The sequence below is a fragment of the Eleutherodactylus coqui genome, chromosome 12, assembly GCF_035609145.1.
Source record: "Eleutherodactylus coqui strain aEleCoq1 chromosome 12, aEleCoq1.hap1, whole genome shotgun sequence".
NCBI lineage: Eukaryota > Metazoa > Chordata > Amphibia > Anura > Eleutherodactylidae > Eleutherodactylus > Eleutherodactylus coqui.
Genome location: NC_089848.1, coordinates 116,530,942 through 116,549,963, shown reverse-complemented (window position 1 = coordinate 116,549,963; position 19,022 = coordinate 116,530,942). Strand labels below are relative to the sequence as shown.

Genomic DNA, 19,022 nt, shown 5'->3' with positions numbered 1-19,022 from the left:
GTTAACCCCTTACATGCCGCAATCATTGTTGATCGTGGCATGTAAAGGCCTCACAAGGGGAGGGCGCTCCCTCTGTGACATCATCAGCCCTTCACTATGTAATTGCGGAGCATCGATGTATTGCCATGGTAACCTGGCAGCAGACAATGGCATCCAGGGCTTCCATGGCCAATGATCGCTAATAATAGCATTACTGCAATGCATTATCATAGGGATCATAGGCCTACAAGTTTAAGTCCCTAACAGGGACCTAAAAAACTGGGGTGAAAAAATAAAAATAGCAAAAAAAGCATGTGAAAAAATAGTAGTTAAAAAAAGAATTTTGTGCGCTTTTCTCTCTGTGTAAAAAAATAAATAAATGAAAAAAACACATCTGCTATCATCGCATCTATAATGACCCATAGCATAAATTGGACACACTTTTTATTCTGCAGGGTTAGCGCTGTAAAAAAAAGCTAAAAAACAGCCGAAATGCCCTTTTTGTTCATTTTGCCTACCAAAAAAACACAATAAAATTGATAAAAAGCCGTATGAACCCCAAAAGGTCACCAATAAAAGTATGACTTTTTATGTAAAAAGCGAGCCTTCACAGAACTCTGTCGATGGACAAAAAAAAAATGGGACTTTGAAGACAATGATGCAAAAAAAAAATGTTTAAGGGTTTTTTTGTGTGCAAAAGTGTAAATACGTAAAAAAGTATATAATTTTGGTATTGTCATAATCGTACTAATATGCAGAAAAAATGTATCATGTAATTTATGCTGTATGATTACCGCTTTAAAAAAAAGACAACGGGCGCATCGAGGTGTTTTCTCCTTGCCGTCCAAATAAAATTAATAAAATTACCCAAAATGGTGGCAATAAAAACCACAGCTCAGACGCAAAAACATGCCGACAGAAAAATGAAAAAGTTATGGTTTTTGAAAAGTGGAGATGAAAATCCACAAAAAATCATTGCATTCTTAGGACCAAAATAAGGCGTGTCACTAAGGGGTTAAAGTATTACAAATAATAGAGCTTTCTGCAACAAGCATTACTAATTAAAAACATTGCTTAAAGCACAGAAACTAATTGCGGACTCCCCAGGATTATTATTCGATGACCTCGATGGACAATGTTGTGTTCCAGAACTTCTCATAATACGGACCAGAGATTTACAGACTTTTTTACCACTGAGGATCAGCTGAAATATGTTGTTCTTTTTGGCCCGCCTCCCAAAGATGGCTGATATGTCGGGCAGTCAAACTCCATGTTTCGCATTCATTGTTTTTCCCAGGATTTGTTGACTGCTTTACCCACCTTTGTGCCAGCTTTGGCCTGGGCTTTGCCTTGACGCTCTCCCAATTCTTACGGCTACCAACAGAGATTAGGTGGTAGAGTGGACCACCGCCACAACATATTGAAGGCGAACCACGACTAGCGGTGTGGTGGCCTGTCATTCCAAGGGAGTCCTGTTCTATCATTTCTCCGCATTACCTCCACCAAACTTTACCTCCATTCTTGGGGGTATCCTAACTCCTTTTGTGCAGCACTATGGGTTGTTATCTTCTAGGGAGCCCCTGAGCGGGTACCGAGGGACTACAATATAGATGATTGCCTGTCACTGACACTTCTCCGTACAATACTTTTGCATCCCTCGACAGAATACTAGATATACACTGACCCCTTTATTAAAGCCCCCGGACCTCTCACGATTGGCACTCCCCTGTATGAACATTAGAGCTATGACCCCGGAGTGCGGCATACAATCACCTGACAAGTTTTCAGTGGATCAGTTTCAGTGTGAATCCACCTTAGATGGGAAAATCCAGCGATCAGAATGACTTCCTTGCCATTGGTGCTCGAGTAGCCAGGGCCAGGATTTCACTGCCAACCTTGTAGCAACAGTATGGAGAGTATACTGAGAACGGCTTGACCAAGAAAACTGTCAATGGAAGGGAATCCTGTGAACATAAACAACTTGTCGCCAAAAGGGGTCAGAGGAGGGTGTCAAGAACTGTTCTGACCAACAGCCAGATACAACTCTAGTGTTCTAACAAAAAAGGCCGAATGCACAACTAGTCTTTCCTGAAGACACACGGACTAAAACAGCAGACGAGCCGCTCCAGGATCATTGTGTTTAAAAGAAGCAGAAAGGCAAAAGAGCACAAAAATTGGATCACAGAGCAGTGGAAAAACATCACCTGGTCAGATGAATCCAGAATCTGTCACATCGTGTTGATGGGAAGTCATAATTTGGTGCAAGCAGCATTAATTGATGACCCCTTCCTGTCAGCTGGTCAGAACATGTCAGCACCTCCATCTAATTGGCAGCATTATCAAGAAACTTCCTGTCCGCAGGGGCCGTATTCTTGCAGAATGATTCCATCACCTAGTGAAACTTACATCACAAAGAATTGCTGCGGTTCTCAAGACCAAAAGAGGTCCAGCGCCCTACTAGATGAGGGGTTCGAACAGAGCGGCCGCTCAGTGTATGGTGACTGCTTTGATCTTCAGGGGTCTCTAACTATTGGAGATGTGTTGAAAAGAGTTGGAGAAAAGCACAGCCTGGTGACAGGCACGCTGGCACACAAGCATCGCTCCGCACATATGTTAAAAGCCTATTAGTGCACTTGGAGGCGGGCCAGGATGCTTCCGCTGCAGTAAACAACAATTAGCAATATTTGTAATTAGTATTGTTAGAGGGAAGTTTATTTTCTCTAATTTCCTTTCAGCTTGAACATTTTTGTTCTGCTTAATTTGAATAATGGCAACGAGCAGAATGAATAGATGACGCAGAAGTCACAAAGCGGCAGCTTCCTGCACACAATGTCACCAGCTATCACATTTATACCCCGGTCAGCGCAAGGAGCCTAATATTATGATATAGCAATTTACATCTCATTGCAAGTCATGGTGACCCGGCCCTTGTAGACTGCGGTATTACAATGCCCGGAAGGGCCACCGCATAACACTGGGCTGCATTCTGACATTCTCTTCCCTGCCATCTCCTGACATTTCACTCCAGCGTCCTTGTATTAACAGATGATCATTCATGCTGCACAGAAGGGTAACCTCCAGCCGCAGGGCCAAGTCTGTAACCGCCTTCCTTCTAGTGGCATTTATGATGGTAGCTTCCTATGGGGCAGAGGGGCTTGGAGTCCCAGATGCCATTGCTACCCCTACAGTTGTGCTCCTGCACTTGCATCCAAACTCACATTTCCACAATCACATAGGTGCTGTGGTTCAAGGACCAAGTCTTCCGGCAATTAGCGACAGTTATTGAAGAGGGGTCAGCTCTTCTCTTGTTGCTGCAATATTTGGTAGCAGGAGTTATGTGGTATCAGTTTCATCAAACCAGTTGGAAATATCTGAGGAAAGCAGTCAGGCATGCCATGAATGTAGTTGTGAAGTGTAGAAGGCTATATGGACCGCTTCAGAGGATAACTAATGAATGGACACTTTAGGGGGGGGGGTCCAAATAGAGTTTTTTTTTTGGGGGGGGGGGGGGGGGAGGTGCAGTTTTTGATACAGTTATTTGAGCCAAAGCCAGAAGTGGATTCAAAATGAATGGGAAATGTAAAGTGAGGACGGCTATTTATTCTTCCTGCTGGAGTCACTTCTGGGCTTCAACTTTTCTTTGAGCTGGATACACTTTCACTCCTTCCTGCTGCATCCCCTTAAAGGGGTTGTCCCGCGAAACAAAGTGGGGTTATACACTTCTGTATGGCCATATTAATGCACTTTGTAATGTACATTGTGCATTAATTATGAGCCATAGAAGTTATTCACTTACCTGTTCCGTTGCTAGCGTCCTCGTCTCCATGGTGCTGTCTAATTTTCAGCATCTAATCGCTGGATTAGTCGCGCTTGCGCAGTCCTGTCTTCTTCTTTTCTGAATGGGGCCGCTCGTGCCGGAGAGCTGCTCCTCGTAGCTCCGCCCCGTCACGTGCCGATTCCAGCCAATCAGGAGGCTGGAATCGGCAATGGACCGCACAGAAGACCTGCGGTCCACCGAGGGTGAAGATCTCGGCGGCCATCTTCACAAGGTAAGTCAGAAGTCGCCGGAGCGCGGTGATTCGGGTAAGTACTGGACGGTTTGTTTTTTTTATGCCTGCATCGGGTTTGTCTCGCCGAACGGGGGGGCTATTGAAAAAAAAACAAAAAACGTTTAGGCGCGGGAGAACCCCGTTAAGGTCATCATCTTCTCCCTCCTGCTGGATCCACGACGTGGCTTCTACTTCATTTTCCTGCCAGATCCACGACTGGGCTTTTACTTTTCCCTCCTGCTGGATCCATTTCTACTTCCTCTTCTTGCTGGATCCACTTCTGGACTTCTACTTCTTCCTGGTGAATATATTTCTGAACTTCTAATTTCTCTTTCTCCTGGATCCACTTCTGGATTTCCACTTTCTCTTCCTACTAGATCCACTTTTGCGCTTACTTCTCCTTCCTGGTTGATGTAGTTCTAGATTTCTACTTCTTCTTTCTGCTGGATCCACTTCTGATTTTGGTTTCAAAACTGCATCAAACATGGCAGTACTGCTGCTCTAAAAAAAAAACACGGTTTCCAAAGATGTCCTATATCCACAAGCAGATTCAATACTCTTAAGGGATAGATTCAATAAGTCAATTGGGCTATAACACAAAATATCAGTGACTCATGAGAAAAAAAATTACGCTGCGTCAGTTCATAAAAGATGGGAAATTAAAGCAAAAAAGTATTATAGTGTGGAAAACCGTAGGGCATGATACGCAAAATTAGATCAAATGGCGCTGCCTCACAATTCATGAAAATAGGGAAAATTAATGCTGCATATACAAAAAAGATGAATCAATTATATCCAAACTCCAATAATAGTGAAAAAATAATTTCCTAATAAAAAACACGATCCCGTAGTTTGTTAAATGTTTATAAATCGGACACCAATAAATCTCCACAATTCACTCCTGTGACGTCCGTATAAACCAGGATGATAGTAAATCAGGAACATACCATCAATAAGATTGTACCACTTACTGATATTCATGTTTCCACTCCAAATCCAACCCTAATAGATGAGCAAATACAGATTCCATGTAGATAATATTCAGAGATGTGCCATCAATGAACTCCCACCCCTCAACCATTCCGTGTAAAAGCACTGAAGGATCGGGCGCATTGAATTTCAAGCCTTTATTCTTTTAGTCTTCCTGAAGATAAGCCACAGCAGGGCTATCTGGCAGCGGCTTCCTCCACTCTCCCCATGTAAAACACATGAACACTTGGCCAAACCGAGTATTTATGTGTATGGGGGAGTCAGGGGAAATAGCTGACGGATGAACGAGCATTCATGTGTATGGGGAAGTGGGGGGTATAGCTGTCAGATGAACAAGCATTCATGTGTATTGGGGAGTGGGGGAGGGGGTATAGCTGTCAGATGAATGAACATTCATGTGTATGGGGGAGTGGGGGGAAATAGCTGACGGATGAACAAGCATTCATGTTTATTGGGGAGTGGGGGGGGGGTATAGCTGTCAGATGAATGAACATTCATGTGTATGGGGGAGTGGGGGGAAATAGCTGATGGATGAACAAGCATTCATGTGTATTGGGGAGTGTGGGGGGGTATAGCTGTCGGATGAATGAACATTCATGTGTATGGGGGAGTGGGGGGTATAGCTGACGGATGAACAAGCATTCATGTGTATTGGGGAGTGGGGGGGGGGGTATATAGCTGTCAGATGAATGAACATTCATGTGTATGGGGGAGTGGGGGGTATAGCTGTCAGATGAATGAACATTCATGTGTATTGTGGAGTCAAGGAAACGAGCGTTCATGTGTATTGGGGGGAAATAGCTGTTAATCATCGAACATTCCGCCGGCTGTTATGGAAGGTGTATATACACATGCAGCAGCATTGACTGGCGTCAGGATTGAGAACACTAGAAGTGAATGGGAGCAACAGAAACAAGTGAGGCTCAACCATTTACTGCTCCCTTATTCTCTATGACCTTGGGGATGTGGCGTCCCTTGTTCTTGGCAATGGTTGGGCTCACAGAGGTTGCACCCCCACTTGTTGTAGTGGAACAACTCCTTTAAGATCCACTGCGGCCCGTTGCACAGAATCCCCACCAATCAGCTGTTCACCAAGCTGGCATGCTTGTGCACTGACCTGATTTCTGCAGGAAGCAGACTGTTCCCTGCAGCGGCCAGACTTGCAGGCCAAGTTCCCATTCATTTTAATGGAAACATAGCTTGCAATACCAATCCTGGCCACTGCTATAAGAACAAAGCTGTCTGCCTCCTGCAGAAATTAACTGAGGGTGGCGGCCTGGCGAACAGCTGATCCCTGCAGATCTTCTATTGATGACTTTTCCTGAGGATAGGCCACCAATAGTTTACAACTGCACAACCTCTTTAACCTCAGCAGTAAGTGAACTGCTTTATTGGCCAACGTCAAGTAGGGTCATCTGCTCTTGGTTCGCCTGAGCTAAGCTGTAGCGGGGCACCATTATCATGTCTGACCCTGAGACCACCAGAGATTCACTCCAACCTTGGTCAGCTTAAGGACTCGTTCAAGTTTTGGTTGTCCAAATACTTTGCGTATTAGTTCATGCAAAAAAATAAGCTTGAGGGCCCACTGACCGGCTGCACACATCTGCAGAGAAGACACCGCTTTCTTGCCTATTTGCACCGGCTCATTCACTTCAGTGACCTATTATGACGCTTAATATACACCAAAATAGGACATTCTGTGTATTTTTTCATGCAGTCGAACATCATAGGAAAAATAGGCCCATTGAAATGCAAAAGTCTAAGGCCGCTTGCACACGGGCGGAAATCCCGTCGCGGGATTTCCCGCGGGATTTCCGCCGCTGAAAGTCTGCATAGGAGTGCATTACAATACGCACTCCTATGCAGACGGCCGTGGTTTGGCCGCATGAAATCTCGCGTGGCAAACAAACCGCGGCATGTCCTATTTTTCTGCGGGGCATGCACTCACCCGGCCGCCGGCTCCGGTCTGCGCATGCGCCGGCTGCGCGGCAGCCGGCACATGAAAGAGCTGGGGCCGCCAGGCGCGGGAGAGTACGCGCTCGTCCCTGCAGCCTATCGGGTCGGGTCCCGCGGCGAGAATTCTCGCTGCCGGATCCGACCCGCCCGTGTGCAGGCGGCCTTAATTGTGCTAAATTAGTCATTTTCTTCGTTACTAACGCAGCACTGCTGGGATGTGGCGCTAATCAAGTGATTTCTACACCCCGACCACAATTATGTACTCTTTCAGTGTTGCAACATTCGTACATGAAGATCGTATAGGAAATATGACTTGGAAAAGGAAGTGATTCGAGAACATGTAGAATTCTACCGAGCGCCGCTTTGTTTCCAGGGAAAATTATTTCTTGCCCCAAAACATTAAAATATCTGGCAAAAACAGGCCCCACGTCTGGGACAATTAGAAAGAAATTAAACTGTTTTTCATTTCGGCTAAACACATTTATTGCACAATGAGCTAATTCATATGCCTTCATAATGGCCTGAACACTTGGCCCGTGGGTGTCCCCAGAGGCCTGCCGTTGGCAGCAATGCCTGCATATGTCACCATTAATATACAGAGATTCGGAGCCCTCGCTGTGGTACACAATACAATGGGATTGTTCTCAGTCTGCAGGAGCGGAGCCCACAGTCCAGGCTTGCAATAGCCCAATGTGCAGCACTAGTTCTTAGTTCATCATGGCAGCCTAAGTATTGTTCATGTTGGGTATTGTAGCCATAATACACGGTTCAAGCACCCAGGGTTCCCTTGTCTCTACCCTTTCACACCCCACCAATCAGGCCCTTCGGACTGTTACCCCAGAAATAATCTTAGTTGAGAAGCAGTTCATACAAAAAACAAAAGCCAGCACTTCCAACAAATAAATCAAATGTGAAGGTGTACGTAAGCCGCGGCTGCAACAAATACAGTAACAGACACACCCGCCTCAGCGCTCATACACATTTAATATCTTAATAAAAATTGAAAATGTTGTTAATAATAATTGCATAAAAATACAAAGTTATTAGCATAGTCCCATGCACTGGGAGGAGAGAATTATAAGGGGCATTCTGTGTGATGGGGGAGGGGAAGAACGGTACTATTGTATCTTGTCACCACCGGAAGTGTGGGTGGCAACAAGATACAGGCTGCTTGACAGCCTGTTCACGCCCCCAGGAGCTGATTGGCTGGGATGCCCGCTACAGCCGGCCAGTGGGTGCATGTCCCGCTGGCACAACCGCCACCTGTACGATCCTCAGGGGGGAAGACTGCTGCTATGGGGCCAGGGTGACCCCCGGAAACCCAGAAGACAGCAGACCTGCAGAGTCAGTGGTGGGGGATGGAGCTGTTATTGGCCACAGAGCGGCAAGGGAAGCCTTCTCTCACTGCAGCATCGGGGTCAGGAACAGCGGCGGTGTCGTGGCTGGGTAGTCTGCGGCGGTGGGGGAAGCCTTCTGGCACAGCAGCAATGGGGTCCAGAGGGATAAGCCTTTCTGTGGTGGCGCGGTGGAATAGCACCATTCACATTAGCTGAACAGGTGATGTGAATAAGGGCAGCAGCAGGGGAATGCTTGTGTGATAGAAGCAGCGGGCAGCCGGCAATGTTGCGGGTGGCCGGGGAAGGCTGCAGGGGAGTTGAGATTACACCGTCCCACAGCTCCTAGCAGCATGGGTAATTACTTATGCCTGGGATGGAGGGTTAGCGGTCATTTCAGTGTTAGGGTTACATTATTAGCTAAAAAACTTCCATGTCAGAGCAGGGTCACTATGACATAGAAGGACTTACAGCTTATAATTTAACCCTAACACTGAAACGACCCCTAACCCTCCATCCCAGGCATAAGTAATTACCCATGCTGCCAGGAGCTTTTAAGACCTCACTAAACGCAGCCAATCAGCAGCATGTGGGTGTACACTGGGCGGATACAGCCCATCACTAGGTCTCCACCCATTCTACTGGTGGTGACATGATACAATAGTACCGGGAAGAACTATAAGGCCACTCACACACAACACTTTTTATAGCGTTTACTTCGGCATTTTAAATGCCACACTAAACGCTGTAAAACACCCCCATTGTTTGCATTGGGGTCTCACAGACTAGCTTTTTAACACCACGATTTTCAAGTGCTATCTGCTCTACTTTATGTGCATTTTGTGCTTTTGTAATGCACCTCGTCACCCATTGCAATGATGTGGTGCATTAAAAAATGCTGTTGAACTCTGTAACACGTGTTAGAAAACGCTGTTCGAAATTGCGGTAAAACGCTGCGTTTGTGTGTGAGAGTGGCCTCGGGGCATAGTTCCATTTTCTGCAGTAGAAAATCTACTGCAAAATCCATGTAATTTTCATCAACCACTAGTACAGGTGGGGGGGGACCCGAGCTGAACATTTGCACCCGGGCCCCTGAGCCTTTAGTTAAGCCCCTGCTTGGCATTCATACGCATTTAACTTCTGGATAAAATTGCACAACCGTTGTTTATACTAACCGAATAAACGTGCCAGGTTCTTGGTGCATGTTTTAGAGCTAGCTTCACCTTTGATGTGGCGGTTGGACCTACATGCGTTAATCAGCATGTGTGCTACGATGTTTCTGTTTTTATACATCTTTAGTCAGATACTAATGTGCTGAGGGGTTCAGTTAACAGGCAGCTGATGCACTTGGTAAGATTTTCTATAATGTGCTACCAGAGATAAAAGGGAGGGAAATAGTTGAAGAAGAGACAAGAGTCCGGGCAAGCAGAATATTTCACAACATAGATCAGGTCAAGGGCTAGCACAGGCAGCAAACAAGGAAAGCACAGTCAAATAACAAGCCAAGGTCAGAAAAGGCGGAGGCCAGACAGAAACACATTTACACCTTCACACAGTATGGAGACTGATTGCTCAGGTACCTACCGGTGGGCAGAGCAGCCCTAAATGGCCCAAAGTTGGGACTGCAAAGCTGGGTGTGCCTGTCCTTTAATGACCAGATTGGGCATGTGATCGCACTCAGTGGGAACCAGAAAACTGACAGGAGATGCGGTGTCTGCTACAGATAAGGTGGGGCCACACTTATAGGCAGGAGGAGGTCGGGGACACTGCCGGCCATTACAAGGGACCATAACAACATGCAGTACTGTGAATTTCCTATAAATGTCCTTCCAATAGGTGCCGAGTAACTGACCATACTGCTTATGCTACCTGTGTTATTGAATGTTGCTCAATGCATTACAGCTCAGCGTTTACCAAGTTAATTTCTACTGACTGAACAATCCTACCCGTGTATCCAGAAGAAGTAACCAGTCATCACTCCTGATCGCATTCTATGTCTGTTCTTCATGTATTCTGCATGATTCCTTTCTCAGATCTGATGTGACATCCGCATTGTGATTGATATCTGTTGGCCTTTGTTCATCTGGTAGAACTGTTTGTGATCCGGGAGGTTACCAGTCGATGAGCCTCTGCTCATTCATCTTTACCTCGGCAGTGTCTAGATTCGTGCAGCGATACATATGATACAAATGATACCATTTCAGCCGCACGATGAAATGCACATGGCCACGGAATCAGCTGTATTTATATAGTTTATGGATGGTCCTGTTATGCTGAATGGTAATCCTGACAGGCTAGCACTAGGCTCCTCCCCTGCATGTGGCCCTGCCTCTTCTACCTCCAGTCGAAAGATGCATTCAACCCATCCTCAGTTGGGTTTGCACAGATGGCGGCCATTTGGTAAATTCTTGGACAACGTCATTAAAATCTATCATCAAAAAGACCCAACCCCAGCTGGTGCTAATCAGACCAGTGGACACATACATTTCGATCACTTCATACCACATCTATGACATAGAAGCTTGCATTTTCTCATCATGCATATTGAATGTTAATAGCCTCCAAACTGTCAACTTATCAGGCCACTCACAATGACACTTGGTCCTGTCATTCTCGTCCCACTCCTCCCAACCCCCACTACTTGCTTATTGCCTGGAGATGTCAAGCAATAGGCAAGGGGTTGGGAGCAATGAGAGAAGAAAGCTAGGTTTGCCAATTGAACAGTTTACGGGTCAATAGCATGCAATGCACAATGGAAAAGAGACAGTTTCTCCAGCATGGCAGCAGTATGAAGTGAGGATAGAAAGGCATATTCACACTGGTCTTATTAGCGCCAACCTAGAATTAGGCTCAGTTTATGTACTTACATTTGATGGCAGACTTCCTTTAATAGCCTTAAAAGGGGTTGTTACATCAGGTGATCATCAAAGAGCTGTGATCAGTCATAAACATGTCCCTTTTAGCCCTTATGGAATACAAGGACTGTCCAGGTCCATCAGAGCAGAAGCAACTGATACTTAGCTGCCCTCCACTCCGGCTCGCAAAAGGGGTGTCCTCCACAAAGGAGCTGTCTCTATGATGTCCATATGCTCATATGGAAAGTGGTTGTTACATTAGGAGATCACTGTGGGACCAGCATCTAAGAGCTGTGGTCAGCTGTAGACATTTCCCTTGCAGCCCATTGTCCAGGTCCATCAAAGCAGAAGCAACTGATACTTAGCTGCTCTCCGGCTCACAGAGGGGTGTCCTCAGTAAAGAAGCCGCCTCTGTGATGTTCATAGGCTCATATGGAATAGGGTTGTAATACCGAGACAACGTTTTGAGGTCAGTTTGTTTGCCCCAGCAACTTAGTGACCTATGCAAACCAATTGGTGTCAGGTCAACATCTAATTTGAGGTCCTACAGATCTCAGATAGGCTACCATGACGCTTGTCTAATAACATTCGTTTACTGAGGATAACTAACTGCAAACCCTGAGTGTGGAATTGTTTGTCTCTTCTATGAATGTGATATTTGCAGTGTCCACATATTAATGTACCGTAATCTCTGATGTGTGTAATGAATTATGAAATTAATGTCTATATGAAGGAACTTTGTAGTGCAGTTTCTATTTTTCCTAATACATTATATTGTTTTAGTTGGCGGTTTTCAATCTGTCTTACTGGGATCCACTTTGACTATGGCCAACTGTCCTCATTGTCACAATGGAAAACTGTCTTTAGCTAGATTGTTTATGACAACATCGGGTCATCTGTGAGTAACCCTAAATGCTAATCATACTCACATACAACATTCTTCTATGGGGGAAACAATTGCAACAATTTCAGCATTATGGACTTGTGTTTGGGTCACATGTCTACAGTCATGGCAATTGGCTGGTGGTGCACCCAGTAAATGACATTTGAGAACCGCTGCTTGAAGTCCTGTCTTTATGTGACCATAGGGGATATGTATTGGTCATGAACAGTTTGTAAAGAAACATACTGCGAGTTCCCATATCGCTAATTGAACGTTGGCATGTTTCTTAACTAGTAATGCAAACCATTCACAAATTGCTCCTAGATATGTTGTGGCCTTGGTTCCTGAGTATCCAGTTTAGCCTTTTTCATCTCTGTTGCTTCTTTCTTGCACCTTTTGTGGCATATGACCTTGAAAAGTTTCCAAAGCTATATCAGAAGCATCTTACAACTTCTATGACTGCTCAAGCATATGTTCTCCAGAGCCTGGCCATTAAGTGGCCAAGGATGCGCCAATTTAATTGATCTGGCTGCTAACAAGTGGTCCTGTAAACATGTCTGGATATTGAAGATCTTTTTGACGTCACCCATTACATGAGATCCGCTGTAATCAATAGTCACAGCGTATCCTAGCAAGCAGCTTGTGAGATCACAGGTTATGATATTTCTGTTTTTCATGGTAACAAATCTCTATATTGACTCCATGACTTGTACAGGACAATCAGAAGTGCATTTTGTGCTGAAGAGACTCGAGTGCTCAGAGAATGTTTGTGGTCAGATAAAATAAAACTAATTTCTTGTCTGTAAGTCAGCAAGATTCCATCATCTCACTACAAGCATTACCTAGAAGATCTTCATTTACATCCAGAACGTCTTCATGTACATCCAGAACGTCTTCATGTACATCCAGAACGTCTTCATTTACATCCAGAACGTCTTCATTTACATCCAGAACGTCTTCATGTACATCTAGAACGTCTTCATGTACATCCAGAACGTCTTCATGTACATCCAGAACGTCTTCATGTACATCCAGAACGTCTTCATTTACATCCAGAACGTCTTCATTTACATCCAGAACGTCTTCATGTACATCTAGAACGTCTTCATGTACATCCTGAACGTCTTCATGTACATCCAGAACGTCTTCATGTACATCCAGAGCGTCTTCATGTACATCCAGAGCGTCTTCATGTACATCCAGAGCGTCTTCATGTACATCCAGAGCGTCTTCATGTACATCCAGAACGTCTTCATGTACATCCAGAACGTCTTCATGTACATCCAGAGCGTCTTCATGTACATCTAGAACGTCTTCATGTACATCCAGAACGTCTTCATGTACATCCAGAACGTCTTCATGTACATCCTGAGCGTCTTCATGTACATCCAGAGCGTCTTCATGTACATCCAGAGCGTCTTCATGTACATCCAGAACGTCTTCATGTGCATCCAGAGCGTCTTCATGTGCATCCAGAGCGTCTTCATGTACATCCAGAACGTCTTCATGTACAACCCCAATTCCTAAAACGTTTTTTTCAATGAAATGAAACATTTCTCCCTTTCACCTTCTGAAATGTGTTCTATGCTCTATCTATAAACTATATGGTTAGATGACATTTCCAAATCATTGCAATCTTTTTTTCTTTACATTTCTTTACATTTAACACCACATCCCAACATTTTTGGAATTGAGGTTGTATTACCTAGAATATCTATCCACTAATATCTAGGTAAAGGGATATTTGCACCCCTGACTGCTACTTATGCACCCCTTATGGCTGTACTCCACCTGCTACCTCTGCATCCATTATGGCTGTAGCCCTCACTGCTACCTCTGCATGCATTATAGCTGTAGCCCTGACTGCTACCTCTGCACCCCTTATAGCTGTAGCCCTGACTGCTACCTCTGCACCCTTTATAGCTGCAGCCCTAACTGCTACCTCTGCACCCCTTATAGCTGTAGCCCTGACTGCTACCTCTGCACCCCTTATAGCTGTAGCCCTGACTGCTACCTCTGCACCCCTTATAGTTGTAGCCCTAACTGCTACCTCTGCACCCCTTATAGTTGTAGCCCTAACTGCTACCTCTGCACCCCTTATAGTTGTAGCCCTAACTGCTACCTCTGCACCCCTTATAGTTGTAGCCCTGACTGCTACCTCTGCACCCCTTATAGCTGTAGCCCTGACTGCTACCTCTGCACCCCTTATAGTTGTAGCCCTGACTGCTACCTCTGCACCCCTTATAGCTGCAGCCCTGACTGCTACCTCTGCACCCCTTATAGTTGTAGCCCTGACTGCTACCTCTGCACCCCTTATAGCTGCAGCCCTGACTGCTACCTCTGCACCCCTTATAGCTGTAGCCCTGACTGCTACCTCTGTACCCCTTATAGCTGCAGCCCTGACTGCTACCTCTGCACCCCTTATAGCTGTAGCCCTGACTGCTACCTCTGCACCCCTTATTGCTGTAGCCCTGAATGCTACCTCTGCACCCCTTATAGCTGTATCCCTGACTGCTACCTCTGCACCCCTTATAGTTGTAGCCCTGACTGCTACCTCTGCACCCCTTATAGCTGTATACCTGACTGCTACCTCTGCACCCCTTATAGCTGTATCCCTGACTGCTACCTCTGCACCCCTTATAGCTGCAGCCCTGACTGCTACCTCTGCACCCCTTATAGCTGTAGCCCTGAATGCTACCTCTGCACCCCTTATAGCTGCAGCCCTGACTGCTACCTCTGCACCCCTTATAGTTGTAGCCCTGACTGCTACCTCTGCACCCCTTATAGCTGTAGCCCTGACTGCTACCTCTGCACCCCTTATTGCTGTAGCCCTGAATGCTACCTCTGCACCCCTTATAGCTGTATCCCTGACTGCTACCTCTGCACCCCTTATAGTTGTAGCCCTGACTGCTACCTCTGCACCCCTTATAGCTGTATCCCTGACTGCTACCTCTGCACCCCTTATAGCTGTATCCCTGACTGCTACCTCTGCACCCCTTATAGCTGCAGCCCTGACTGCTACCTCTGCACCCCTTATAGTTGTAGCCCTGACTGCTACCTCTGCACCCCTTATAGCTGCAGCCCTGACTGCTACCTCTGCACCCCTTATAGCTGTAGCCCTGACTGCTACCTCTGTACCCCTTATAGCTGCAGCCCTGACTGCTACCTCTGCACCCCTTTTAGCTGTAGCCCTGACTGCTACCTCTGCACCCCTTATAGCTGTAGCCCTGAATGCTACCTCTGCACCCCTTATAGCTGCAGCCCTGACTGCTACCTCTGCACCCCTTTTAGCTGTAGCCCTGACTGCTACCTCTGCACCCCTTATAGCTGTAGCCCTGACTGCTACCTCTGCACCCCTTATAGCTGCACCTCTGGCAACAAACACAAGAATCGTTTTATGTTTTTACATATTTGCGGCCAGCCGTGATCTGACCACATTCGTGTCTCTTCACATGTATGATTACATACTGTATGAATGTCTTTATTTATTTTGCTTTTTCTCAACTAGCAATGATAACAATTGAATATTTGCAGAAGACTGAAGTGTGCATGAGGCCTGACTAAGTCTAAAGATCCAAATTTAATACTCAAAAGAACTTTTTTTCAAAATGTAGCACAAAAGGATTGAAGTTGACTTCTGAGCTCCCCATCTTGGTACCCTCTAAAAATGGCTATTATTACCTGGGGACTCCAATAATAGACTTTATTCCATCTACCATTAAAATACTCAACTCTGACATTTTATGAGGTTGTCTTTTCCGGGCAATGACCTGAGAGTAAAGCACCTAGCAGTGCAGATTACATGCATTTAGTGTTCGTCTTCTGCAAACATCAGTTCTGTCTTCTTAACAAACCTCTTTACTACTGCAGCAAAGTGAATCTATGTAGTAAAATGTGTCCCAAGTGCCATAAAGCTTGATTTTATTACAGAAGCACAATTGTTTCCATAGTTGAGATATCATTACAATCAGGTGTACCCCAAGCCCTTATGCTGCCCAAGGCCAAGTGTGGAATAGTACAACCCCCGCCCCACCATGCAAAAAACCCCATTCACTTCACAGGCATTGATAGTCAATACAAAAGATACCCGACACATATTGGAAACATTGAGGTTTGTCTAAAATGACAGAGTAATATTGCTCCTATTAGTGGTAGTGGCCCCTTAAAAGGCTCCCAGTAGTAATAGTGACCCTGTCAGTGGCCCCAGTAGTAGAAGCTTCCCATTAGTGGCCCTAGCAGTAATAGTGTTCCTCATAGTGGCACCAGTAGTAGTAGCACCCTATATCAGTAGCCCTATTAATAATAATTTTCAGCCATAGTGGCCCCAGTAGTAATAGTGTTTCCCATAGTGACTCCAGCAGTATCAGTGACCCCCCCATAGTGGTCCCAGTAGTAGTAGTGCTCCAGTTAGTGACCTCAGTAATAACAGTGTCCCCTTTAGTGGCCCCAGTAGTAAGGGTGTCCCTGGACCTCTGACCGGGCAAGAACTTGACAGTCATTTCACCAACTCAGTCCACAGCTTCAGTCTGCCGCTGTTCAGTCTGTGACTCCTGACCACTCCTCCTGGCATCCACACTGCATACAGGCTGGCGCAGGAACATAGGTGCCAAGGGGAGAGGTCAGGGGTCACAGATTAAGTAGCCTCCGTTTGATGAAAGCTATGGGCTGAGTGAGTGAAATGTTTGTCGGGTTCCTGCCCGGCCGGCTCCCAGCCAGCAATCATTTTCAAAAAGTAATTACCGTCCAGGTGGCAACCAGGCGCCGCTCTGAGGTCCCGCAGGCTGCTGCCCGAGGTGGTAGTCTCAAGCTGCCTCATGGTAGGGGCACCCCTGATTATAATCAATGTAGAAAAGCCCTAATTACTCATCGTTCTGTTCTGCATCAGGCTTATTGTCTTATATTAGGGGATTCCCATTCTGCGGCGCCACCTGTGTATTATGCTGTTATGGCTTTATTACTTGTAGTGATCGCTGACTAATTATGTTCTGTTCCACTTTAAGGTCGTAGTGAACGCCTTAATTGGGGCTATCCCCTCCATCATGAATGTCCTGCTCGTCTGTCTCATTTTCTGGCTAATTTTTAGCATAATGGGAGTCAATTTGTTTGCTGGAAAATTTGGAAAATGCATTTATGCCGAAAACAAGACCGAACTGGATGTGTCAATTGTGGACAACATGACGACGTGCGAACTATTGAACAAAACAGAAGCCTACTGGACAAAAGTGAAAGTCAACTTTGATAATGTTGGGGCCGGTTATCTGGCCCTGCTTCAAGTGGTAAGTGTCATGTCCCATGTCTTTCTGTACTGTCACGACTATTGGGGTTAAGGCAAGATTGAGTGGGATGAAACATGGAGGGGGCATCATGAAAAATAATGTGAGTGATAAACAGCGCTGTTGCCCACATGCTATGTGGGCATTTCGATGCTCTTTCTCATTGTATACTCATACATGACTTGAGAAGATATCATGTAAATATACAGAATGAGCACTCTATTGGGATGGGGAGGGGGTCTAGTAGGGCATTGGACCTCCGTTGGCCTTCAGAACAATAGAATTTTGTTGTGGTGTAGTTTCTAGTAGATGATGAAATCATTCCGCAGGAATATTGGCCCATGTGGACAGGAAGCTTCTTGCAGTTGCTGCAGATTAGATGGGTTAGATAACGTTATGACCAGCTGACAATAAGGGTATTAGTGAAGTTCTCATTCGGTCCAAACTAATTTGAACCAAACCTTTTGCTGATATTTCACGAATCGGCTAAACAAAACGTTTCCAAATTTCACTCAACACTATTGGGCCCCGATGACCGGCCTCATTGGAGGTCAGTCAGATCACTGGACTCTCCCATCTGATGTGGATTCACACTGAAAGTGATCGATGGAAAACTTGTCACCTGATTTTATGCCGCACTCCGGGGTCACGGGGGGAATTACCACACAGGGGGCGCCAATCGTTAAATGCGCCGGAGCTGTAATAAGTAGGCTAGTCAGTATATGATGATCAGGAGATTATGTTTTGCACTTCTTCCAGTGAAGTCCATCCATGGTAAGTTCACCTTAGGATCAGTAACACCTCGTTACCCCGTCGGCGTGTTTCGGATTTCACGACACTAAAGATTTATTTTTAACAAGTCAACTTGTTATTCGGCTTTTAATTTCTTCCTTTTTGGAGTCTGAAACGATGAAACCGTCACAAAGTGTAATTCCTTTCATTCGGTAGGAAGCTGTAGGTGGAATTACATTATACATCCTGGCAGCCGCTGTATTTGTCCTCAATCAGGAGTTTGTTTTATGGTAAAAGCCCTCAGTGATTGGGAAGTCACCGCAAAGGGAAAGAACATGAGAGGCGGTGGGCTCGAAATGTCCTGATTCAGCTGATTGGAGAACGGGCTAATGCATTTTCAGGTGTCATCTCCACAAGCAGAGCGGAAGTTTCTATGCATTTGGTCTACTACAAGGATATACATTTCTATCATTGGGTGCACTGATGCATGCTGGGAGGAATGTACACAGACAACACATTAAGGGCCCTGAGAAACTTCTAAGCCTCTATTGTTAGGTACTTAAAGGGGAATTTACTTTACAAGGGGGTCTCTGTGCTTATCTAAGTAAATTTAGTTGAAACAAGTGCCTGGAGGGCTCATATAGTTGCAAGACAAAGTAAGTGAACCCTTTGGAACTCCTTAAATTTCTGCATTGATTGCTAATAAAATGTGGTCCGATTGTGTCACAATTACATAATCTAAACTAATAACACACAGACATGATTTTTATTGTAATCACCCACAATGCAGGCAGAAATAGTAAGTGATACCATGAACCTAATAACATGTAAATTCTCCCTTACCAGCAATCACTTCCACCAAATGTTTGCTGTAGCGGTAAAAACAATTTTCACAACAATAAGAGGACATTTTGGATCATTCTTTCCTGCTAATGTGTTTTAGGTCATCAATATTTCTGGGATGCCTTACG

The 19,022-nt window shown here is 45.4% G+C and overlaps 1 protein-coding gene across 3 annotated transcripts in view; it reads left to right on the top strand.

The window, feature by feature from the left end:
* LOC136587207 (sodium channel protein type 5 subunit alpha-like) overlaps nucleotides 1-19,022 on the top strand; it is a 509,047-nt gene that overhangs the window by 457,119 nt on the left and 32,906 nt on the right. For all 3 annotated transcript variants that reach the window (XM_066585757.1, XM_066585756.1, XM_066585758.1), the window contains one exon: nucleotides 17,047-17,322. In XM_066585757.1, coding sequence (XP_066441854.1) covers nucleotides 17,047-17,322 — 276 coding nt within the window. The remainder of the gene's footprint in view (nucleotides 1-17,046; nucleotides 17,323-19,022) is intronic.